This window comes from Opisthocomus hoazin, chromosome 23 (assembly GCF_030867145.1).
Source record: "Opisthocomus hoazin isolate bOpiHoa1 chromosome 23, bOpiHoa1.hap1, whole genome shotgun sequence".
NCBI classification, from domain to species: domain Eukaryota; kingdom Metazoa; phylum Chordata; class Aves; order Opisthocomiformes; family Opisthocomidae; genus Opisthocomus; species Opisthocomus hoazin.
Window position 1 is genome coordinate 11,072,938 of NC_134436.1, and position 23,556 is coordinate 11,096,493.

At 48.9% G+C, this 23,556-nt stretch overlaps 1 protein-coding gene across 4 annotated transcripts in view; it reads left to right on the forward strand.

Moving 5' to 3' along the window:
• The first annotated feature begins 440 nt into the window (after window positions 1–440).
• Window positions 441–23,556, forward strand: part of GABRB2 (gamma-aminobutyric acid type A receptor subunit beta2) — a 134,390-nt gene continuing 111,274 nt past the window's right edge. The window contains exons 1-5 of one of the 4 annotated variants that reach the window (XM_075442011.1): window positions 441–498; window positions 936–1,051; window positions 1,688–1,920; window positions 2,034–2,125; window positions 2,603–2,670. In XM_075442011.1, coding sequence (XP_075298126.1) covers window positions 1,844–1,920; window positions 2,034–2,125; window positions 2,603–2,670 — 237 coding nt within the window. In that variant the 5' untranslated portion in view covers window positions 441–498; window positions 936–1,051; window positions 1,688–1,843. Of the gene's footprint in view, window positions 499–701; window positions 1,052–1,687; window positions 1,921–2,033; window positions 2,126–2,602; window positions 2,671–23,556 lie in introns of those variants that run through there. The other 3 variants (XM_075442010.1, XM_075442009.1, XM_075442012.1) reach the window with 3 other exon arrangements.

Below are 23,556 nucleotides of genomic sequence, written 5' to 3' on the forward strand. Positions count from 1 at the left end.
CCTCCTGTGCTGATCAGATGATTGCGGGAGGGGGACAAACACCCCGGCGGTGCGGGTTACGCAGCTGGAGCGCGGCGCTTCCCCGCACGCAGCATCCTCCATCTTCCTGGCGGGGCTGCGGCGGCCGGGCGAGCCCCGAGCGCTCCTTGGAATTAACTCCGGTCTGCGGGGTGGTTTTTTCTTTCGCACACGCAAATGAGACGGGTTTTTATTTACCTGTCGCTCACACACAATCTTCTCCGTTTCATCGGGAAAAGTGTGTTTTCCCCTCTCTAATTCCGATTGTCACAGAGGGGAGAAGGCGCTGAGAACGCGGCTGGGTGAATCCCCCCAGCCCCCCCCCGTGGTCGCTCTCTGCGGGAGGAGGGGGGATGCTGGGGGGGCCCCCCGTCCCGCTGCCGCTCCCCGCTACGCGGCCGCCCGCTTTGCGGGGCCGCCGAGCGGGTCACGGTTTCGCCGTTCGTATTTCGGCATCCCCGCCGTGTCCCGCTCCCCCGGGTGAGGCTGCGGGGCCGCGCACACGCGGGGCAGCCCCCGCTGTCCGCGGAGGCGGGGGGTCGGCGGGGACCCCCGGGGCCGAGCCGTGCCGGGCAGCCGGCGCACCCCGCTCTCCGCGCGGCACCCCCACCCTCGCCCCTCCCTCCCACCAGCCCGGGGGGGGGGTGGGGGGTGGTTCCCCCTCCCCCCCGCAGCGAGTTCAGTATTTCTCTCGTTAATTGGCGCCCCGAGCGCTGCCGGTCCCCTCCCCGGCAGCCCCGGTCCGCCCGGGCAGCCGGTGCGGGCGGGAGGAGGAGGAGGAGGAGGTGTAAAAGGAGCCACCGGCACCAGGCAGCTTTGCGAGGAATAACTCGACTCCGGTGCCCGTTGTTTTTTCGGGGTTTTGTGTTTTTGTTTTTCCTTCCTCCTCTCCTTTCTATCTCTCTTTTTCTGCTCAGGATTGAAATGTCCCCTGGAGCATCCCCAGCTCGGCTTGCCGCTCCGCTCCGCTTTCTTCCCAGGCGTTAAGGGGCTCACCGCCGCGCTCCAGACCAAGGGGGTTTCACCCACGAAGGTAAGTGGGCTGGCGGACCCGCGCCGGGCTGGGCTGCCCCTCGGGGGGGGGGATTGCTGCCTTCCCCCCCCCCTCAGCCCCGTGGCCAGGCTGGGCTCTGCCGGAGCAGCCCGCACCCCGGGGCGAAGCGCCGGTCGGGAGACGGCAACCGGGCCGGGGGGCTCCGCGCCCCCTGCCCGGGCTCCGGGAGCCGGCCCCATCCCGGTGCCTCCGCCCCGGGGGGGGGGAACGGAACAGCCCGAGCCCCTCGCACTCGTCATCATTATTTTTCTCTCTCTCTTTTTTTTTCTTTTTTCCTTTCCCCCGGGGAGAAGCACGCCAGCCGCCCCCCCCCCCTCCCCTCGGGGGGTCCTTCCCGAGGGCAGAAAGCGGAGCTGCCCCCCGTTCCCCCCCCCAGCCGTGCGCTGTGCCTTCCCCTCTGTAACCCCCGCCTCCCCCCGCCCCCCCACCCGGCTGCCGTGCCCTGCAACTCCTGAAACTTCGCTCCTTGCCGGGGTTTCTGCCCTCCGCTCGCAGAACGGACGACAAAACCGCACTGCTCGAGCCTCCCCTGGGTGACTTCTTTCCCCCCCCCCCCAAAAAAAAAATAATGCATTTCCTTCTTCCCCTTTAATTTTTTTTTTTTTTTTTGGCAAGGAAATTTGCTCCATCTCCAGCAGCAACCACTGCTCCCTTTGATGTTGTGGTCCGCCGCGCGCATGCGCCCCGCATTAGCCTCCCTGCACTGGCCAGAGTAAGTTGGGTCTCGCCCGCTCCTCGCCGAAAGCCCGCGCCGCGCCGGGAGCCGACGGGATGCCGGGGGTCCGCGACCGGGGCTCGGCCGGCATCTGGCCCTTCCCGCTGATCCTGGCCGCGGTCTGCGCGCAGAGGTGGGTGAGCGGCGGGGGCAGCGCTCCTGCCTTCCCCGCGCTGGCACCGCACGCCGCCGCGGGGCCGGGGGCGAGGCACCGCAGCCTGACTCTCTGGGCTTCCCTCCCCGCAGCGTCAACGACCCCAGCAACATGTCGCTGGTGAAGGAGACCGTGGACAGGCTGCTGAAGGGCTACGACATTCGCCTCAGGCCGGATTTCGGAGGTAATGCGGCCGCTCTCCGAGGAGCGGGGCTGCGCGGCTCGGGGCCGGGGCCGGTGCCCGGGGCCGGGCGCCGTCCCGGCCCCTCCGCCCAGCCCAGCGCGGTGCCCCCCGCGCCGCGACCGCCCCAGTCTCTGCCGGGCTGGCGCTCGGACCCTCGTTTGGCGTGGGCGCGCCGGCCCTTCATTAACCCGTAATTAAACCCCGGCTCGGCCGAGGTGCGAACCCCTGAAGTTTGCCCCGCTCGGCCCGGCGCACCTGCGGGCGCGGGGTCCCGGCGCCGGACGTGCCGCTCCCTGCCGCTTGCCCCCCCACCCCCATACCGCGCAGGGCTGTGGGTGGCGGCCCGGAGGACCCCCGCAGCGCTGCCGGACCCGCGCCGCGCGGGGAGCCCGATGCGGGGAGGGGGAAGGTGCGGGGAGCGCTCCCCCCCCCCCCATTCTGTTCCTATCTCCACGCCGCCTCGTCGTCGGTTCGCAGGTCCCCCCGTGGCTGTGGGCATGAACATCGACATCGCCAGCATCGACATGGTCTCCGAGGTCAACATGGTGAGTGCTGGGGGGCCCGCGGCTGGCTGCCCCGCTCCCGGGGGGGCGGAGGGTCGGCGGGGGAGGGGGGGCGGTGGGTACCCGGGGGGGGGGGGGGGGGGGGGCGGCGGGACCCCGCGGCGCCGCCGCCGCTCCCGAGGCGCTGCCCGCCCGCGCCGCCTGGCCTGAGCAACGGCGCCCCCTGCCGGCCGCGCGCCCGCACGGCACCCCGCCGCCTGGGCGCGCTGCCGCGCCGCGGGGGGGGGGGTCCGCGGGGCCGCGCCCGGTGGTGCCCGCCCGCGGGGGCGCGCCCGGTGCCCCGCCTCTCCGGGGCTGCGGGGCTGACCCGCTCCCGCACCCCCCCTCCCGCGGGGCCGCGCCCGGTGGTGCCCGCCCGCGGGGGCGTGCCCGGTGCCCCGCCTCTCCGGGGGTGCGGGGGTGCGGGAGCGGGTCGGGTGTTCCGGTCGGGTGTTTCGGGCGTTGGTACGAAAAGCACCGCGCCGTTTCGCCAGCCCGCGGAAGAACGCAGAGCGGCCTCGGCTCCTGCGCGTGCCCAAGGCCTGCCGGTGGTTCTTGGTGGCCCGACGCCATTCGGGGTGGTCGCGGCTGAGTCGACGCTTCGGCCAGTTGGATTTTTCGAGGCGTTTCCCTCTCTGACCCAAACCGGCCGGTGCCCCAGCGCTGGCCTTGGCCGTCGCGGGGGAACCCGGCGCTCCCCGGGCTCGCTGCCGTCGCCTGGGAGACGAGCGAGGCGCGGAGAACGCCGGAGCAGCCCCCGGTTGGTGCTGCTGACGCAGCTGTTCCTGGTTTCCACCAAACTTTCCTCACCTGGGAACGTTTGGGGTCCGGTGTTGAAGTTTTTGTCGTAGCTGATGCCTTGCTCGGTTGAGGGCGCGGGGTTTGGCCTGGTGCTCGTAGGGGCTTGCACAGGGGGGGACAAAATGAAGACACTGAAGCGTTGCAGCAGCAACTGATCCGAAATAAACGTGTTTTTTGTGGAATGTTTGTTACTGGTGAGAGGAGTTTGCTGTTTGAAACAAACTTGCCATTATTCCTGAAGTTGTAGGGAAACGTCTTTGTAAACACAAACACAGTTGTGGGGATGCTGCCTTGGCTGCGATGAGGCACTGGAAAATAACGTTTTGAGAGTTACCAGTGCCGTTACTACCGCTCTACCGCGAGCGTGTTTTGTGTCATTCCTCAGCGGCAGGGGTGGGCTCTCGGAGGTGCTGTGCTGGAGGAGCGGGCAAACGTTTGCTCCCAAACCAGAGGCACCGTGGGATCTCCCAGCGGCTTTTCCGCAATGGGAAGCCCGGCCCCTGGCCTGGCCCGAGGGGGACCTGGCTGCTGGCTGGGCTGGGAGACCGGGGGTCCTGGTGGCGGGGAGCCTGGCAACGTCGCTTGGGAAACATTTCTCGGTGGCTGAAGCGGGCTCCCACACTTTGTTTCACTGAGCTTGCGGTTTAGCGTTCCTCCTTCGGGAGCTTTACGGGCACAGAGAGGCAGTTGTGTTGTGCGTGGAGCCGCTCGCTTTCCGTTCAGAGCCCTGCGGGGAGCAGGGAGAGAGATGGACGCGCGGTGAGGGGGTTTGCGTGGTGGAGCTGCGACCTGCGAGGTCGGTGCGGTACCCTCGCGTCTCCTCGGAGCTGGAAGGTAGTGCCAAACGCTTTCTCTTCGTGGGAAAAGATTGGGAAGGTTCTGGGGAATGTTTTCTTTGTTCCTTTCAATGATTTCTAGAAATTTGGTCTCCAGCTAAAGGTGATGGCACGTCAGAGTACTGTGAGCTGATGCTCACAGGCTAACGAAACCAGAGTGTTATTTTTAGTATTCTGTAGTCAGTTTGTTGTGTTTCTGTAATGAAATGTCTGACCTTTGTGAGAAGAGTCTTTTCAGACTTGCCTGCAGAGCTCTGGGGGCAGGGAGGGGAAATGTGTCGGCAGTTTTGTCCCACACGTCTCTGGGCTTATTTTGCTCGAAGAAGCTACCTATTTCTTAAAACCGGGCATTCATTTTACACCACCCCCCCACACACTTGCAGTTTCAGAAGAGATTCCAAAGCAAGATTATTTACTTAATCCGCTTAACTGCGGGATGTGGTATGTACCAGTTCATTTTACAGCGATCTGTGTGGCGTAGAAAGCTCCGATACACCCTGGTAGGCCTGAAACAAATGAGCAGAGACGTGCAGGCAGACAGCAAAGCTCTCGGCGTACGAAGGCCTTGGCTTTTTCCTTGCAAAGTCACCGGAATTTGGGGTAGAAAGCGGGAGGAATGCCATGGGATGCCAGCTGATGCAAAGCCTGCTGAGCTAATGAGAGGCACAGAATGAGCCTTTCGGATTTGTGGAACCATTTTTCTGAGCCGCGGGCTTGCTGTGGCTTTGCCTGTACTCACGGCAAACGCCGCTGGCTTGAGACAAAGGCAAGGCATTGCCCGGGGTCAGGTGTTAACGTTAACGGGATCAAACTTTTGCCTTGAGACGAAGGATGAACAATTGTCATTTTAGCTTGAGATAATTTCTGTGAATTCCAGTGTTAGCTTACTTGAAAATGGTCATCCTTGCATTTCGCTTCCAGTCTTGACACATTCCATCTACCATATCCGTTTGCGCCGCTCCGCAGGCAGAAGTGCTCTCGTGAAGGCGATCGTAAAGCTTTTACTTGGTTGAACAGGAGGATTTAGAGTCGCTGTTGTAGGAAGTAAACGCGTGGTTAGGATGTTCAGGAATATTGCTGCTGTCTTGGAATACTTAAAGGGGTGACGAGTGCTTCGCGCCATGACAGACTCGTGGCGTGACGGGCTTCACGGCTGCCTTCCGCAGCCTGCCTGGGTGCAGCAGGGTTCGAGCTGTGAGCCGTTTTACCTGGTGTAGTCAGAAACTTGGCTTTCAGAAATGGTTTCCAAGTCCTGGTACTTGTGAACGTAATTCTGTCCGGCTCTGGGGAACACACTGAGTGCACGTGAGAAAAGCGAGCGCTTCAGGCGTATGCGGTTGTTGACAAGCGTCCTGACTACTCGGACTAGGGTTTTTGTATTTTGTAAAGAAAAACTATACATTGGGTAATGATTTTATGCACTACAATAACAATTATGGCTAACTGCCCTCACCTCTGGACTAGGCCCTACAGTGTTGTGAAGTGTCTGCTTTATTCTAATTATGCTGTAGATTAGCTTCAGGTTTCTCTTACTTGGGTAACAACAGAAAACAAACTCAGAGGTGTGAAAGCTGCTCCAATGGTTTTGCTGGGCTAATGAATTTTGGTCTTATGCAAGATTAGCTGTACTGCAGTCAGTCTCATGCAATGTTTTCAAGGTAGTTTCCGGCTGTTTCCTACTGTGCTTGAATTTTCCTCTTAGCTTCCTTTTCCTTCATACTAACCACTCATTATAAAAATAATATCTCCAGAGAGCTCAATAGTCTCTTTTACTTTTTTTTTTCTTTTTTGTTTTTAATAACCAGTGCTAGCTGGGATGTCGTATTTCCTCATTCTCATCTCCTTATCTGAGTAGACCCCTTGACAACACAGCAGCTGACACTGTTCTCCATTTGAAACCCTTTCCTCCCAACAGTTCCCTCACAAACTGTTTTGAAAGCATTGGTACAGGTTCATGAAGAAGTACAGAAATAAATGTTCTTGCCTAGACACCTCTGAAGATTCTGCGCAATGTGTTGTGCATGTGATCTGTCTAGATAAGGCCTGAGGATTTCTATGGATAATGTCGGTCATGTGGTGGTTTTCAATGTCTTGGCTGATTCCCTATTAAATAGGTCAACGTTTACTTGCTTTTTTTTTCCTTGCTCAGTCTGCAGCTATTCTGGGATTCTAGTACAGGATGTCTTGAAAAGAGAGAGAAACGTTCTATGGATTTTTTTTTTTATTCTTTTATTTTTTACCCAGGAAATACGGACTTTTTGGGCTAATGGGTTGTATATTTGAATACAGCTGTTCATACTGCGGACCATTGGGGGTCTTCAGGAATCTGAGCAGTTGATTTCATGTGAAGTGTTTGCTTACTCATCGTTGTACGGGCGTTGGCACGTGGGCTCAGTGTGTGTACGTGGAGTTAAACAGAGAGGACAGATCGGTTTGGCTTAGCGGGAGCCGTGAGGGTTGGTTGAGTGCGTAATCTTTCCGTCAAGTGGGAGTGGAGAAACAAAGGCGCTGTTATCATCTGTCAGGGAAAGTGTATGCCAGGTTTTACCCAACAGAACCGAGTAACTTCAAAGCTCTCAGAAGAAAAAGAAGCTTTTTTATGTTGTATTTCACTTCTATATTCAAGATATGCCAAAGTTGCATAAAATAGTGAGTGTGATACTCCTAGATCAGAATACTCTCAGTCTAAAAAAGCAGAGGCACAGCTGTAAGTTGCTGATAGACCTCTACCTGTGAGTTCCTTTTGATAATAGAGACCCACTGGTGGTTTTCTTAGTCTCGTGTTTTCTTGAGGTGTTTTCGGTAGGGAACGTTGACAAAGCTCAGGAGCTGTAGGCTTGGGTTATAAGACCAGCGGGAGCTGTGTGGCTGCGTCTCAGGGAGCAGCCGTTATCTTCGCGTGCGAAAAGGGAAGGGACGGCTTCTGATCCAGAAAGAAACAGGGGTGAAGTGGTAGGGAAACAGGGTGGAGCCGTTCCAAGCCAGGAAACTCAGGGGAAGAGCCATGGTGAAGAAAAACAGAGAAAGAAAATGGTAAAGCAGGAAAAAGTCTCCTACATACGCTGGTGCAGAAGGAGGTGAGGAAGATGGTTCCCAGCAGCAGTGTCTTCGTTTGTCGCTCCGTTCTAGCTGTGCGTGTCGCTGTACGTGACCCACCGAGCGAAGGAGAGGACAGGACTGAGAAGGCCTTGAGAAGGACACGCTAGAAACATTGGGAAGGTGTTGCTTCCCCGGTCCTGCATACTTCCTGCTGCTGGAGGCCCTTGGTTTTATGATTTCTCCTCTGTCACAGACCCACGTGCTGCTTCACCCTAAATTGCATTTCTTGGCGGGAGGTCTGAATTTGGCTCTCACCAAACGATTGTGCTTGCGCGCTGCTGGCTCGTTCTGAGTGCCCGCAGAGACTCCTGTGAACGCGGCGCGGGCGACGGAGAGCTCAGAAGTGAGGTCTTTTTTACTGGAAGCCCCGTTTCACCTGGGCCTTCAGTTACTGTCCGGGATAGCATCACAGGAGCTCTGTTTTGGAACTGGAGTAAATCACGTTAATGTGGATTTCCATTTCTTGTTGCTGCACGTCTCTGATTCGGGTGTCTTCCTCTCTTAGCTTTAAGGTATGTAAAAATAAACAAGAGCTCCCGTGGTCACGTAAGATGTTTACTCTTGGGGACCGAAGCGAGTGTTACTGTTGGTACGCTACGTGTTGATGGAAGCTTTCGTGTTGGTTTTGCTAGAATGTAGCTATAGTATGAAATGATTTCTCTGGAACATCTACGCAGGGACGTAGTGAGCTTGTAACTACTTCTATTAGCTAATTCAGAAGCAATAACATGTGTATCTAGGTGTATTATGTGTATCTGTGTTACATATATCTAGAAGCATGACATAATTCTTGTTGTTTCTTTTTAAGGTCAATATAAATCGTTTGTTGACTGGATTGCACTTTGGTGCTACAGCGTTGCGAAGCTTTAATCAGTAGAAAATCTTCTTCTTTCGTTGGCGGTGGTGATTTTTCAATGTGATCGCTCGCTTCGGCAGACCAGGGGATGGTTGTCAGTAATTTAAAGAGATTGCCTTGGAGGTGATTTGCACAACTGAATTAATAATTATTGCCTTCTTGTTTTTAGAAAGCCTTGACCTATAAATATTTAAGTAATTTGGCTCCTGCCATAGAGGAAAAGATATATTTAATATGTTTTATGAGCAGTGCCTTGGTGTGAAAGCATGGGAATGAACGTGAAGCGTACTTTGTTAGCTCCTACTGTAGGCTGCTTTATTTCATATCTTCTCTATTGAAAATCTCATAAAATCTTTATAGATGAGCCATGTAGTAGAATGAAAGATTTTTATCTTGTGCTCTACAAACTTGTTACAAGTTTAAGCTGTTCCAGTGGTTGTGTTTGTGCTTCTTGGTGACTCTGAAGTCTGCCAGTGCCCCGTGACTAAATCCATTATTATTTCTCCCTCTCTTTTTTATCCTCATACCCCGTGCAGCCCCCTGCAAGGTTTGTAGTAGAGCCTTTAGTGTGCAACCGTATTGAAGTACAGTCTTGTATAGTAACAATTTGCTAGAAGTAATCCAGACTCCTTGCAGGCTTTTAGTGGTTAATGCTGTAGGTCTCTACGAGTGCTTGAATGAATTACGTAAGCAAGATTTAGTCCCCTCATTTCAGAGAAGGGTGCTCATCCATGAGGTAATTATTGAAATGCCTTTAAGTGATGGAAGATAACATCTTGTTTGTCTTTAGAATTAACTTTAGAAATAGTCAAATGTCTGAGTTATTAATACCGAAAAATTGGTTACTATGGGTGGATACAATCTGTAATTTAAAAATAAATGAATGTGCATAATTACGTTAAAATGGAGGGCATACCGTGGGTTGACAGAAAGATAAACGGGCTGGAAGCAGCCGTTGTGCTTTATTGTAATGGCTCTTCCTGTGCTTCTGTGGGGATTCCCAGCCTGCTCCCGCTTCTTGCCCGCAGTGCCGTACACCATGGCCGTACGACGGCTGGTGGAGCCCCGGCCTTGCAGGAACAGCGATGTGGTGGGCACGCTGACGGTTACAGGTTTCCCTGTCTGAAGGCCAGGTGGGGAAGCAGCAGTGCTCTCGCTTCATAGGTGTTGCCTACGAAGATGTTTGCATGCAGATTCTCTGGCCAGGTATTTTCGGATTAGCTCATCAACGCAAACGTTCTCCCAGGCTTGGAACCACATCTACTGCACAAGTCCTTTTGGTAGGAGTTTTGCAAAGAAGTGTGCAATTACTTCCCCATCAAACCTAAAATTTCTGTTCTAAATATGAAAAGACTTGTGACATTCAGGAGGTTGACGTGTATGCAAATGAATGTGGAATGTGTAGATGATATTTAGCATAGGTTCTCGCAGGCCGGGTCCAGCAGTTGGGGTGTGAGCCCGTCCCGTGTCCCCGCGCTGAAAGAGCCAGGGCACTGTGCTGTTTCTGGCTATCCTGGGCTGCTTTTTGGGTATCTCCATCAAAGTTAAAGCCTATTAATTTTTATTCAGTAAATGCTGACAGAGGGATTAATTTGTTAGTTTTCCAGTTCTTATCACTTGAATTTAACCACCTGGGGAAACAAGCAACCCTTCCGAGATGCGTTTTGCGTTCCAGGTGTGCTCTGTTGTGGTAGCTAGGGCAGTTCAGATGTTCCTGTAGACAAACCACTGATTCATTGTGATTGTGCTGGAAGACAAATTCAGCTCTCTAAATTGTGAACAAGTAGGAGAAGAAATTACGGGAAGTTTGGCCTTGGGCAGGGGCAGTATATTAAATTACCCTAATGAATGCTTATTAAACAAATCCAGCTGCCTGGAGTGAGAAGTCTTTGTTCCAGTGCCTGTTCTCTGGACGATTTCTTCTTTCTGTTCTTCTTTAATGAATAGGCATTTCCATTAACCAAGCAACTCTGTGAAAATGGATTAAACCCCAGAATTTTCCTTCACAGCTGAGCGCCCCGATTGCCGCCCTTGAACGCCTCCTTGGCGTGGCGAGGAGTTTGGAGTTCTGTGCTGCGTAGTAGCCGGGGTGCGGTGAACCTCCGTTCTAGAGAGCTCGTTAGCCCGTGGTGTGGTGTGTGAAGCATTCAGGGCGCAGAGGGCCCGGAACAGCCGTCTGCCACGTCGTGAATTAAGCTACGAACGGCTGTCAGCACGTCCTTTGCCTTCTCCTCTGTTGCTGGAGATGGTTTTGAATCACGGTAGCCATGACTTGCTCTGATGTTAGGCATGACTTAGGCGTACCAGCTTTGCCTACTTTCTCATGAGGCTGAAATGTTGGAAAGCTGTCCAAACGGGCTTAGGTGGGAACAGCACGCCTGCTCGCCTGGAACAGCTCTGTCCTGAGGGAGAGTGCGGTACAGGTCTCCGGGAACTGGGCAACTAAATAGTCAAAATGGCAGAGACTTGGGCGTGTAACCTTCTCCAGAGACGAGTCATCACAGATCATGTTCTTGAAAAGTTGTTTTGGACTGACGTGGGGCGAAGGGCCCTAATGTGCGAAATGCCCTAAATGGTTTGGGGTTGTTTTTGTTTTTTGGGTACGACCCTTGGAGGAAAGTGGCCAGAAAGCATAGAGTTAGGTGAAGGTCATGCTAAACCCATTTGAGATGAGGAGAAGGTCTTCCAGAAAAGTTTGCAGGTTTTCCCGTGTTTGGGGTGCCTGAGAACTGACTCGTGATTTAGATTTTTGAAAGTGTTTCTCATTCAACGTCTTCCATTGTGCGTGGCTGTGAAGTAGCCAGAAGCTCCTGTTGCTTTCAAGGAACTGGAGGCATTTTTTCCTCAGTGAGAGCTACCTACTAAAACATGTAATAATTCAGTATCTGAATAAGATCCTGAAGCCTTTTGAAAAGCTGTTCGCTGCCATGGATGTAGAGTGCTTGGAAAACCTGGTCCTAATTTCTGTTATAGGTGTTTTGGTTTTTTTTTTAATGGAAGTCTAAATTGTTTTTGATACATGGAATAGAGATCCCTTCTGCTCAGCTGAACAAAAATAGTGCTCAAACTTACTTGTTCTCTGTGTGGGCCTTTAAAAAAGTATTTTGTAAAAAAAATATATACATACTTTATTGCATCCGCTTAGTGGAAGTGGTGAAATATTGCCAATTCCTTGTGGCCTGTGAGGGTAAACACGTACTGTCATTTGGGGAACAGTCGTTACCCAGTAGTCCAGAAGTCATTATGGTCCGTTGTGTAATCCACCTTTGTTTCTTTTATAAAGTGTATCTTTGAGTTGATGGACCCTGCGGCTCCAAAGGAGTTGTAGAACATTGGGGGATTTTTTTTTTTCCCCTCCTCTTTCAAGGCCTGCTGACCCAGTAGGCTCCACTGGCTCCCTCGGCGGTGTCCGAGTAGCGTCGTTAATCCATGTTTGACAAGATGTGCACTAAAGGAGTCATAAACCTAAGTAAAAAAAAATTAATTTGAAGGTCAGTAGACCGAGTTTCTAAATTAAATAATTTAGGAGTGTAACTCTTTTATTATTCCTTATTATGAAATGATTTATTTTTCTAGATAACATACAGGGAGGAAGGAAATAGGATTAAACAAATATGCGTGTCATATTTACAAACGAAAAGCAGCATTTTGCAACTAATTGCATCATTGTTTCACTAACCATGGAAGTCCAGAAATGACCAAAGAAGCTTTTTAATCAGTCTGAAATCTTCCTAAAATTTATGTGAACGCTGGATCTGTTACACTGTCCTGTTGCCCTTCTTCACTGGCGTTTTAGCGTGAGAGATGTTTTTAGGAACTCCATCCTGAAATAGAATTAGAGATGCAATATTTGTATCCTGCAGCACGTGCCAGGATAAAATGCTTAACGACCTAAGTAGATAGAAAAGTGACTTGCAAAATTATTTTCTTTCTTCAGTTTTGAAAGGAGGCTTTTTGAAAGTGTAGGAACGTTTACTGAGTTAAGCATAGCTGAGACCTTTTGTATCAAGTCTCAATCAAAAATATATTATTATAACCAATGTGGAAGTCCCCGAAAAATGGATTTGTAATGGGAATGCCTGGAGACCCTTAACTATAATCATCCTTGTTAGTGTAAATGCCTAGAAATGAATGCGGTTTCCATTGATCTACTATTATGTGACACAAGTGACCGCTTACAGGGAAATCCACAGTAATCCTGGTTAACTGGCTGCGTTCAGAGATGCCGCGAAGCGTACCCGCCTCGCTGCGCAGCGCGGGTCCCACCCGAGACCTCTTCTGAAGGCTCAGACGGTGTAGAGCTGGTGCTGATTTCCCCCCGAGGCTGTTTCTGCCCTGTTTCCACGAAGATCTGTGCAGTGGGGTGCAAGAGGGCTCTGGCGATGGCTGGGACGGGGTGGTGGTCGCCAGGGTTCTTGCTGGGCGATGGGGGCTCCGTTGAAGGGAACGGACGGGCTTGGTCGTGTTGGTTGGCCAGAAAGCCAGGATGCTGTCCCGACAGCTTTGATTGAAGCAGATCTGACAGCTGGCGAGCCCAGTCCCAGGAAGAGTGTACTTTTTTAGTCTTGGGTTCAGTCTTTCGCGTCACCGAAGGCCCTGGTGAGGCGGCGTTGGGAGGCCACTGGGGTCCTACCGGGGCCAAGCTCTGCCCGGGATAAATAGAAGGCATCAATTTGCGTCGACATCTTCCTGGCATCCTTTTTTACTTGGAGTTAAATGAATAAAAATGAACCTTCTTGTTCTGAGTCATAAAATCATCTTGGGCAAGGTAAATGGTAATGCAAAGTCTTCAGTGTAGAATTAAATTTTAATTAATTTCTTAATTGAATTGACTTTTTGAGAACACAATGGTGTCTGAACTTTTGATGCCGCATTTGGCATTTTAGAGACAGGCATCTATGCTACGATAGTGTGCTGACTGAATAACAGTTTAGTTAAGGCACGAAGGCAGCAATTATTTAGTAAAGACTTGGAATGAGAGATTTCAATCAAAATTGCTGCTCCTGTGTATGGAAAGGTTTTAGTGTAATCAGTCTTATGGGGAAGCAATTGTTTTTGTAAGGATTTCGTATTATATGTAACTTAAATTGTATCGAGTTAAACCTTTTGAAGACAAATAATGTGCATATTTGTTTTCTCATGAAGTAATTCATACTAAAGAACACTTTTAAGTGGAGAATGTAGTACCGGCGGCAGGTAAAACTATTGTTCATTTTTCTTTTGTAATTTTAAATAGTTTGCATTTATTCCTTTCAGTATCCATTAGCAAATTAGATTGGAAAAAGCATACTTTTTTTTAAGTGGATATAGTATCATTATAGTTAAATATTATACTGACTGCAGTATACACAACCTTTATATCTTTGTAGGTGTTAGGAACCAAAATGTTATTTAGCTGGAGAGATTAGCATTGCCCCTTGTCTCAGGTCCTGTCTAAGAAGATACCGCAGCTCTTGGGGTCTGGTGGTTTTTGGGGTTGGTTTTTCTTTGCCGTTTCTGTCCGTGCTCTGCTGTGCCTTGCTTGATGAATGACAGCCAACCACCATTCTCACGTCCCCAGCCTGGAAGTGAAGCCCTGTAAGCCAGTGGCTGCTTGTAACCCAGCAGTAAAATTGCTCTTCGGCTTTTGAAAATTGTGTCTCGGAATTCTGTGCTTGAGGAGCGTCTGCTGTCAAAAGAAACGTGTCCCTGCTGCTTGGCTGGCCTGGAGCCGGCGTCTGCCCCGGCCGCTTCGAGATCCGCTGCTCGGGACTGCCGGGCGGAGGGCCAGGAGCAGCGCGGTGCAACCACAGCCCCGAGGCGCAGGTCCAGTAATCGTCAGGACTTCTGATGGTGTTACTCAGAGAGAACCACTGTGGTTTCATCGGGAGGGTTCTGGGCCCAGCTGATCCTGCCGTGGGAGAAGAGGAAGGAGGGAGCCGTGCACGGCGCGAGTTCAGAGCCAGAAATGCACAACTTCGTTACAGCTGGCGTTGCAGACTGAGAGTTCTGGTTTATTTCGAATGGTGTCTTAAATGGGAAGGAGCTGAGTTTGGGTAGGCTTCACTGTGAAATACAGGGATGAGCCAATATCTGCATTCCATTCGGGGATGGGGAACTGAATATTAAATAGATTTTGGGAGATTAATACTACGAATGCACTGTTAATACATAAATTAATGCTGTTTCGTAGCTCAGGTGATAAATGACAGACCGCTTGCTCAAGCTTGAAGTCGGGCTGTTTTCCACAAATAGAAAAATGATTCTGTGTATCTGAAGGGCAAATCAGGAAGGTGGTGGCGTAACATAGGAACAAAATAGCGAAACGGAATTATTTTTGTATGACTCAGTTTTTTACTTCCAATTTTGATTTTTGCCTCAAAGTCTTTCTGCCTCAAAAAATGCATTAAAAATGCATCCTTAACCTTTCCTTACCTTTTTTTTTTGTCTTTAAGATAAGGGAAGCTACAGTTAAGCTTAAGCAACTATAGCCATTTAAAAAAAAAACCAAAACCAGACAGTCTTCTCTGTGTAGACATATAGCAAGATCACAGTCCTTTAATCATGGGGTTTTATTTCCTTAGGCCTGATGAGAAAGCAGGTGATGAGGAGGAGAGCTTGGTTTGAGAAGGTAGAAAGGCAAAATCTCGGCCAAGGGGACCTGAGAGGAATAAGCACGTGTGGCAGTGGGTCTGGTTCCGTGGTGTGGCAGCCTGGAGCTTTAGGCTACTTGAGGAAAGCAAACTCTGGTTTACGTTCCTGGTAGCTGCGATCCTCAGGTGCGTGAGCTGTGTGAAAGCAAGAAGAGCAGAAGTCACTCCAGCAGTTAAGCGGCAGTATTTACATGTAGTAAATTGTTTGATTTCGTTATGGTGACACATGTAATCATAGGGTAATGTAGCATAAGAAATTATTTTGCACCGCTTAAACATGGTTTGCATTCCTGAACCTGGAGGGACGCGAGTCTCTGAAGTGTTGCTGTCGCTGCGTCGTCGGGGTAAGGTGTCGAGCTGTGGCGATGTGCCGTTCCGTCCGATTGCCAGGCGTGGCCTCGGAGGCTTTCCTTGGGCGACAGAGAGCCTCTGCTGTGGCCTGAAACTGGGGGAGAGTAATTTCACTCCTAAAAGGGGTTCTTATCTTTTCTTTCACATTATAGCTTAACTGATTTATTCCTATATTATCTTTAAACTATCTAGGCGTGGGTGTTGTTTGAGTCTAGGACTGACCACAGTGTCTGGAAAGGTGCGTTAGGGAAGACCACAGAAATTTAGCAATCTGCATATATTATTAGTGTGTAAACTATCCTTACAACTTCAGCCTTACTTTTGGTACGTAGTTGAGACCTCGAGCACCTCTCTTTCCAGCATATGTCTGTGATTCTGGTGCTTATGGGGCGGGTATCACGAATACGGCGGTTGTGTTGTCAGGTGCCTGCTGATTTTACCAATCATCTTCTGCAAGAATACTCTCTTCCAAGAGACTTTCTCGATACACATGCGGTGGTTATTTGGAAGCATCGCTTCGTGGCTCCTTATTTTTATGAAATAATAAAGTGACTTTAAACCAAGTGGTTCTAGTTGGTGTATCCTGTGGGTTGAATTCACGGAGATCAGAAATGTGAGGGTGGCTTTCTTCCTGTGGGAGCTGAGATTTATATTGCATGTGTTTTTCTGGGGGACAGAGGCTTCCTGCCTGGAAATGTGTGGGTTTTATGTTGATGACTTGGGGCTGGAGTTCCTGGGATCGATCGTTACTCCTTTTGCAGACATGCTGACACAGAGGTTTGGTTTGTTGTTGGTTGTGATTTGTGGTGCTTTGGTTTGGTTTTTTGTTTTTTTTGATGCTGGTGTCGGTTTCTGGAATCTTCTTTTCTTGTCTACTTCTGTTTCAGGAGAACGTTCATGTAGACTGTCTTCTGAGTTGCTAATGATTTTCAGGTTTTAGTGCAATAGATATGTATTTTATTAGGGCCATCCGTTTCTATATCTTTGAGTTACTCATGTATTCTTCAATAATAAATTGAGAGTATATTCTTTAGGAAGTCTTTAAATATACTTATGAAACTTTTATTTTGGCACAGCAAGTTAGAACGTAATGTATGTGGGACCTCATGTTGAAATCTGAGTGGAAATGAGCAGAGTTACTCAGCATCCAGACAAATTTGTGATAACTCATTTGCAAATATGTATGTGCACGGCGTTCCAAAGAGCTTTGAAATATTATATAAACAATGATTATTTATATTTGAGATCCTCCATTTTCATATGTCTAGGTCCTAAATCTTAGCATATAAGAACATTAAGTGATAAAGTGAGAGAATGTCCGAAGTAACCGTGGCAGATACTTCAGTCTACGAGCTGTGGCTTTGGGTGCCCACGTTCTGAGTTTATTTAGGAGCACTTGTGCTTGGTAAGCGTAGCACAAGGTCAGTTCTACCGACAGAATAGAATCCGAGATGAAGTCATAACCAAATATTTACAAGATGCGCTCTGCTAAAATCTGAGATTGTAGAGGGAATGAGGTATAATCATTGTGAATTAACAGCAGGCAACTTACCAGGCTTGGGAGAGAAGGGGAATGATATGAACCGGTTTAACGGACAAGTAAACACCAATTGTAACTGCAAACCTTGGAAGGGTTTGTGTTGACTGATTCATATGTGTACAAGATACCTTCAAAATGCAAGGCTAACGTTAGTTTTTAAATGATTTGTGCTGCTTGGGAGAGAGGTAAATTACTCAGATTGGCTTGCAAAGAGAAATGATTGGTCTGTCTTTGGCTTTTGAAGAAACACAATACAAAAGGAAAAAACCATTAAAACATGGAGGAAAAAATGTTCTGTAAAAGGTGGTTGACTTGCGTGCAGTCATTGACAAAGAAGCATGGAAAAAGATCCCAATGCGTGCGAAAGGCAGGCAGAAGGTTTAAGCTACTACGAAGAGTATGGTGGAAGGTCAAGGATCTGCTTGAAGGCTCACTGAAATCTTCTGATGGCTCATTTGCAAACGTTTTATTACAGGTATAACAAATTCATGGTTTGTGGTATTTCTTTTTCGTTCAGTACATCACAGAGGTGTAACAGAAAAGGGAGGTGGACAGCAAATTCTGAGGGGCCACATTTGTGTCGTTTCCACCAAGCAGCCCATTCTGACCCGTGGTGGCATCTCCTTTGCTGCTCCCTGTTTCTCCTGCTGGGCATTTCCAAGATCCTGCTCGTACAGAAAGCGTGGAGGCAAATTGTGGTTGTGGTCTGTGGTGGCATTCCACCTTCCTGCTGTGCAGGGAGCGGGATTTAGGGGCTACACTGGTATGTGCAAGGAAGCTCTGTGGGACAGTTAGCTGGGCAAGGACTGATTCCTTTTTTTTATTTTCCTTTTTTTTATTTTTTTTGGCTGCTAGACATAAACAATCTTTGACTGCCCTGGTAAGAGCCTGTGAACCGGTAAATCTTGGGGTTACTGTTCATTAGCGTAGCAGAAGTTACTTCACATCTTATTTAGCTATTATTTAGCTAAATAATAGCTTATTTTTGCTATTACTCACTGGGCATGTGGGTTGGAGTTGTTGAGAGTGTTTCTGAATGCAGCTTTCCATCTACTGATTTTTAAGATCAGAGTCTTCTGGGGGAAGAGTGTGAGCCTCGTATCGGGGCAGATCTTCATACGTTTATCTTTTGTGCCAAAAGCGGAACCTGTTTTGCAGAAGTTGGTGATAATCAGGACCTTTTCTGTACTTGTTCTTCAAACAAAGTCCATGGTTATTAGATCTCTGAGTCTTTCACTGCTAATATTGTTAAGACAAGCTTTGCTTTCGAGGAGGGCACTGACGGCCGCAGTAATGGCAAGCGGAGTGCTCGCCAGGGAGAAGGAGAAATCCGGTACGTTCTGACCTCGCGTCTTCGTCTGCTGAGGGCACGTATCCTTGAAGACATACGCATGTCTGGGAGTTAAGCTTGCAAGCGTTTGGCTGAACAGCGTCCTCTCGATCGTCCCGGCTTCCGTCTGCAAAGCGGAACGTTGTTGGGGTGGGGGGGTTCCGCTGCAGCGAATGGTCAAGTCACAAACGGGATTAGGTCTTGAGCTGGGAGTGGCGGGTTAGACAGCCATCAAGAGAGAGAACCTGTTTACCAGCAAGTATTCTCAGTGATAAAGAACCTTAGAGAAAGAGAAAATGTGATACATCGGCAGAATTGTTTCTATGCGGAATATTTTTCCCACATTTCCCCTGAGGCATCAGCTGTTCTCTGAACATCCAAGAGGTTTGTCGTGCTTCTGATCAGCTTCCCACACGTTCTCACCCACGCCGCTTGCTGTCTCATCTTCCCGTCATTTTTCAATACTAACAAAAGAAGCATTTTGTTTATAACGCAGAAATAAAAATCTTGAGAGGGGAAAGAATGTCTTTTGTATGTTATTTTAGCAGATCAAAGCTGACTCATGAGTAGAAATTACAAAGTAATTGGTCTATGTAATATTCGCAATTCCTGAGTTCAGGATTTGTTTAAGGATTTGTTTACTTTGATTAAAGGCATCAGGTTTCATAGACTTTTTTCATATATGATTGGTATTATTTTTAGAAAGTTTACCTTGCTGCAAAGTATTAAATTTAGAATATGTAACAGCACAGCCATTTGTAAAACCAGGTGGAGCTGGTGCTTGAACTGGGCGAGCGCGCTGAACTGGGCAGTGGCCAGGCACGCTGGAGGCCAAGCGGGAAGACGGCAAAGCAGCCTTTCTCGGGGGGCGGGGGGCAGCCGTGATGTGATTTACCTGGCGTGGGAAGTTTTAGAGCACACCTGTCATTTACTGCCTTTGTGGTGGCCCGAGGTAGGAAGTTCCTAGAAGAAACAGAAATACGCTACTGCCGGCAAGCGCTCGTGCGCGTCGTCATCTGCTCCAAAACTATAAACCGGGTCACGGTTACTGAGCTGGCGCCGTGTAGTCTCTTGGAAGTGCAAGGTGGGGTCAGTGCAGCTTGAACCAATTTCTTGCAGGGAAAAGGGAGAAGGGTGTTGATTTGGGGGTGAGAGCTTGATCTTGGTGGCACAACCCAACAAATGTCTTAAGGAAAAGGAAAAAATAGAAGCGTTCCAGTTCTGTGTGGAAATGACAGGCAGTATATGAAGAGAAGTGGGAGACAAATTATGTGTATTGACTATATCATGTATGATTAGTAGAACAAGTGCTCTGTCGCATCTCTCCTGTCCATTTCTAGACAAAAATCAGTCTAGTTTTAAATTTGCTATTTGTTGTTATGCTAGACAAACAAAATATCTCGGTTTTTTTGTTGGCTATTGGGAAACTTGATTGGGATTTTGGTTGAACTGGGGTGGTCTTGAGATATTTGAAGTGAAGTCCTCCATGACTATCTAGACAAAAAGAATGCTTAAATTTAGTGTCATTTTAATTCAGTTTATGTAGAATTTGACTTCAGCTTTCAATTTTTGCTTGACGTTATCATGAGTTTCTTCCCATGTGGTATAATGAGCTTCCAGATCGTGGGGTACCTCGTGCCCCCGTTGCTGTTGATTTTGCGGCAGCGTCTGCCAGCCCCTGGAAGGACCTCGTCGTAGTAAGGACAAAGGTCTCGTGCTCGAAGGAGGTGAGCTGCAGTTTTTGTCTCAAAGTGGTAATGAACAGTCTCGCTCCCCTGCTATCTGGAAGACTCCCCAGAAGATTCATTTTTAAAAGTGTATAAAAGCTTCTACAGAAAGCAAGAGAAGCATTGCGTGGCTGTCGCTAAATGCAGCAGTTTGTGACTTGACTTCTGAAGCTCGCTGGCGACCAAGGGGTTTCCACAACCAGCAGCAGCGCAGTGCGAGCTTGCAAACTCTCTGCTGGAGAAACATCTGCCTCTGAAGGGCCCAAGCTGGCATTGTGGTTCTGCATTTGAACGCAAACCAACCATGAGTCCAGCAGAATTTTCCAGTAACCTGAGAAGACGAGCAAGTCTGTGACTTACAGAAGGAAATGGCTGCAGCTGCTAGATTTGATGGGCAAACTTTTATTGGGGTGTCTTACAGTTTTTTCTTTTTTTTTTTCTTTCTCTCTGCTTGCGTATCACAGAATCACAGAATAGTAGGGGTTGGAAGGGACCTCTGTGGGTCATCTAGTCCAACCCTCCTGCCGAAGCAGGGTCACCTACAGCAGGCTGCACAAGACCTTGTCCAGGCCGGGTCTTGAATATCTCCAGAGAAGGAGACTCCACAACCTCCCTGGGCAGCCTGTTCCAGTGCTCCGTCACCCTCAGAGGGAAGAAGTTCTTCCTCGTGTTCAGACGGAACTTCCTGTGCCTCAGTTTGTGCCCATTGCCCCTTGTCCTGTCACTGGGCACCGCTGAAAAGAGCTTGGCCCCATCCTCCTGATGCTAAGAGAACACAAGACTTAAAAGAATTGACGTAAAAAGCAATGGTGCGATAGAGAATTAGAGTTTTGCTTAATTCCTTCTATCTGAAGACTTCAGAGGTCATTCTTTATGAACTTGAGCGTGTGCTGTTAAACCTTGGAACTCACTTGCTCTTCAGTTAGAACGCCGTTACAGTAATTTCTTGTTTCCCAGTTCCACATGCATCCATTTCAAATCTGGCATATTAGATACTGGGTAAGGTGGGAGAGGGCAGTGGCTTTTTGTTTCCTTTCACTTTACCCTGACGTCTACTTACAAGAAAGAATTGGAGAGAGAACGAAGCTAAGCGATTACCTTAACTTTGAATGGCCGTTAATTGTAATGTCTGTTGCCTTTTTTTTTAAAAAATGACGGCAATCATTGCTTATCACTATCTTAACATACGATGAAAACTTTAAAAATATTGGAAAGACGTGGGTTTCTGGAAGGCCTCTCAATCCTACCAAACTGTTACCAATCCTATTTTACAGAAGGCTGAATTAGCTTCTTCGTTAGACTTTCAGCAGCGTGACTGTGTTAATCACCTGACAGCAGGAAGCTTGTGTGAGAGCAGGCTGTTCTCTGGCAGTGGAACTCCATCATGCCTTGTGCCTGGGCTCCCAGGATGCTGCTCACGTCCCTTTGAAGGGGTGGGGAGCAATGCTGCTGTTCCCTGTGTCACCTCTGTACGCCTCTGACCCAGCACTGCACGCAAGTGGCGACGTTATAAATGAGAATTCAGTTTTGTGATTGCGTACCATTATCACAGATTTTAGAAAATTTTCCCTTCCTTCAGCACCTAAGTCACAGGAATTAGCAACAACAAATATTTTTCCTCTGAAACTATTGATTGCCAGTTCACAGCTGGAATTTACATAGATCTTTGTTCACAAAGGTCAGAGCAGTTGCCATATTGCTTCTGTCTCCAACGAGGTCTGCACCAGCAGAAAAGAATTGCTATGTTGGGCTGTTTTCCCTCATGTTTTCTAAATATAACTCAACAGCAGTCTGGTTCACGAAGCCATCTGCATTAATATGTCTAGAGAAAATAAAATAAATGACTAATATGATATTTTATAAGTGAGCATAACTTGGCAAAAGTGGAAATAATTCTTCATAAGGAAATATGCTTTTAAGCGAAGACAGAGTTCTTAATGTGCTACAGCACGGAGGGTTTGTGGAAGTAGTGGTTGCATTTGTCTCCTGTTTGTGGGCACCCAACCGTGGAGGCACTTTCAAAATGTTTTTTTAAGACCTGTTTTTGAGACAGCAGTAATTGCTCACCTTCCTCTGAGATCTTCCCTTCCCCTGTTGTCAGCCTAAATCATTGTCTGCCAGGAGAAGGTCACGATTTGCCCAGAGGTGAACCAGGGCAGTGAAGGGAAGAGGGTTTGACGGGCGCAGGTGGAACTCGGGTGAGACCATTCTTCCACCAGATCAGCACTATCACTTTTCCATAATCACTGTCTTATGAAAATAGTCTTTTAAAGTGATGCAGGCAAGATAAAATGAACAGCATTCCATCCTCTCTGTAATGTTGCTAATGTTTTCCTTTATATTATTTTTTTTTTTCCTGTGCCTTCTTTGGTTTGTTGCCTTGATGTGTTTGCTTGTAGGGATAAATCAAAATCAAAACTTCCTCATCGTTCAGACCTGCAAAGTTGTTCACAGAGGGGCAAGCACTTAAGGAACGCCGCTTTTACCACCACTAAGCTTTTTCTAGGTAGACTATTTAGTATTCCTCTCTTCTGCTAGAAAAGCTGAGGCTGTCACCGCATGGCCAGGGAACCCGGTGGGCTGGGGCTCTGCAGGAACCCACCGGCTGACAGCGACAGGCCAGAGCCCTCCAGGCACTGCCGTTACCCCTCCGCGCTCCTTCCTCCTGCTGGCGTGGGTTTTTCTGGTTGGTTTTGGGGTCCATCTTGCCCATACTGTTCTGAGTGAAGGTGTGGCCACAGCGGCAGGCGACTTCACGTGATTTATGTCCAGCGATTGGGAGGAAGCTTTGTGGTTGTTAGTTCTGCTGTTTTTGCGTTTGTTTTGGTTTGGTTTTTAAACCCAGGTGTTTTTCTGGAGGTAATTGTATTATTTGTAATGATGGGAAACATTTCCTTATGAACCTGTGTGTTCTTTATAGTAAATAATGCTACAGGAGAGGCAGTTTGGCTTACGAAAGCTCAAGCTTGTTCATGCCTTCCTCTTTAGGCACCATTGGCACTTAGCAGCCTTCTCTGGAGGCTGCGCAGTCCGGCTGTGTGCGTCCCTTTTTTTGATTAAAAATAAAGGTTTTCATTCAGGTGTCAAACTGACAGCTGTAAGAGTCTTCAGACAGTAAATAAGACCTTTAGCTCTTTGTGTCTTTATCCGTAAACTTTGGCTTTTTGATTAATTTGAAAGATTTGAAATAACTTCTGCAGTGAGTGCCTTTGAAAAGTCATCCCTTACCAGTGAGACAGGTACTAGTGATGTAGGTTATTGAGCCAGAACTTTTGCATATCTGGAAGTAACCACTCCAAAACATCCTTGAGTACCAACTCCAGGTGAGTGCTGCCTCTTCCACAGATGGCACTTCTAATGCGTGCGTTTCTGTCTGTTCTCTGCAGATAAAGCTCGACAGCGTTTCCATCGGGTGCACGCTGTTTGTGCTGTCAGTTTTCTGCTTGCGCCTTTATAAACTTAAAGCCCAGAGCTTGGCCTGGGGAAGAAGACTGCAGTGTGCAACCCTCTGGGCTGACAGAATGATCCGTGCAGGGCGGTGCCAGTGCATCGCGTGTTGGAGCATCTCAGCCCTGTCGTGGGCTTGGTTCTGGTAAAAAAAAAAAAAGGAAAAAAGCCCTTTGAGTATAGGAGCTGAACCCCTTTAGCTGTGTTGCTGCCGTCGATCCTGCGCGGTGTGAATGGCAAATGAAGTGAGTGGTCTAGCTAACCTGGAGC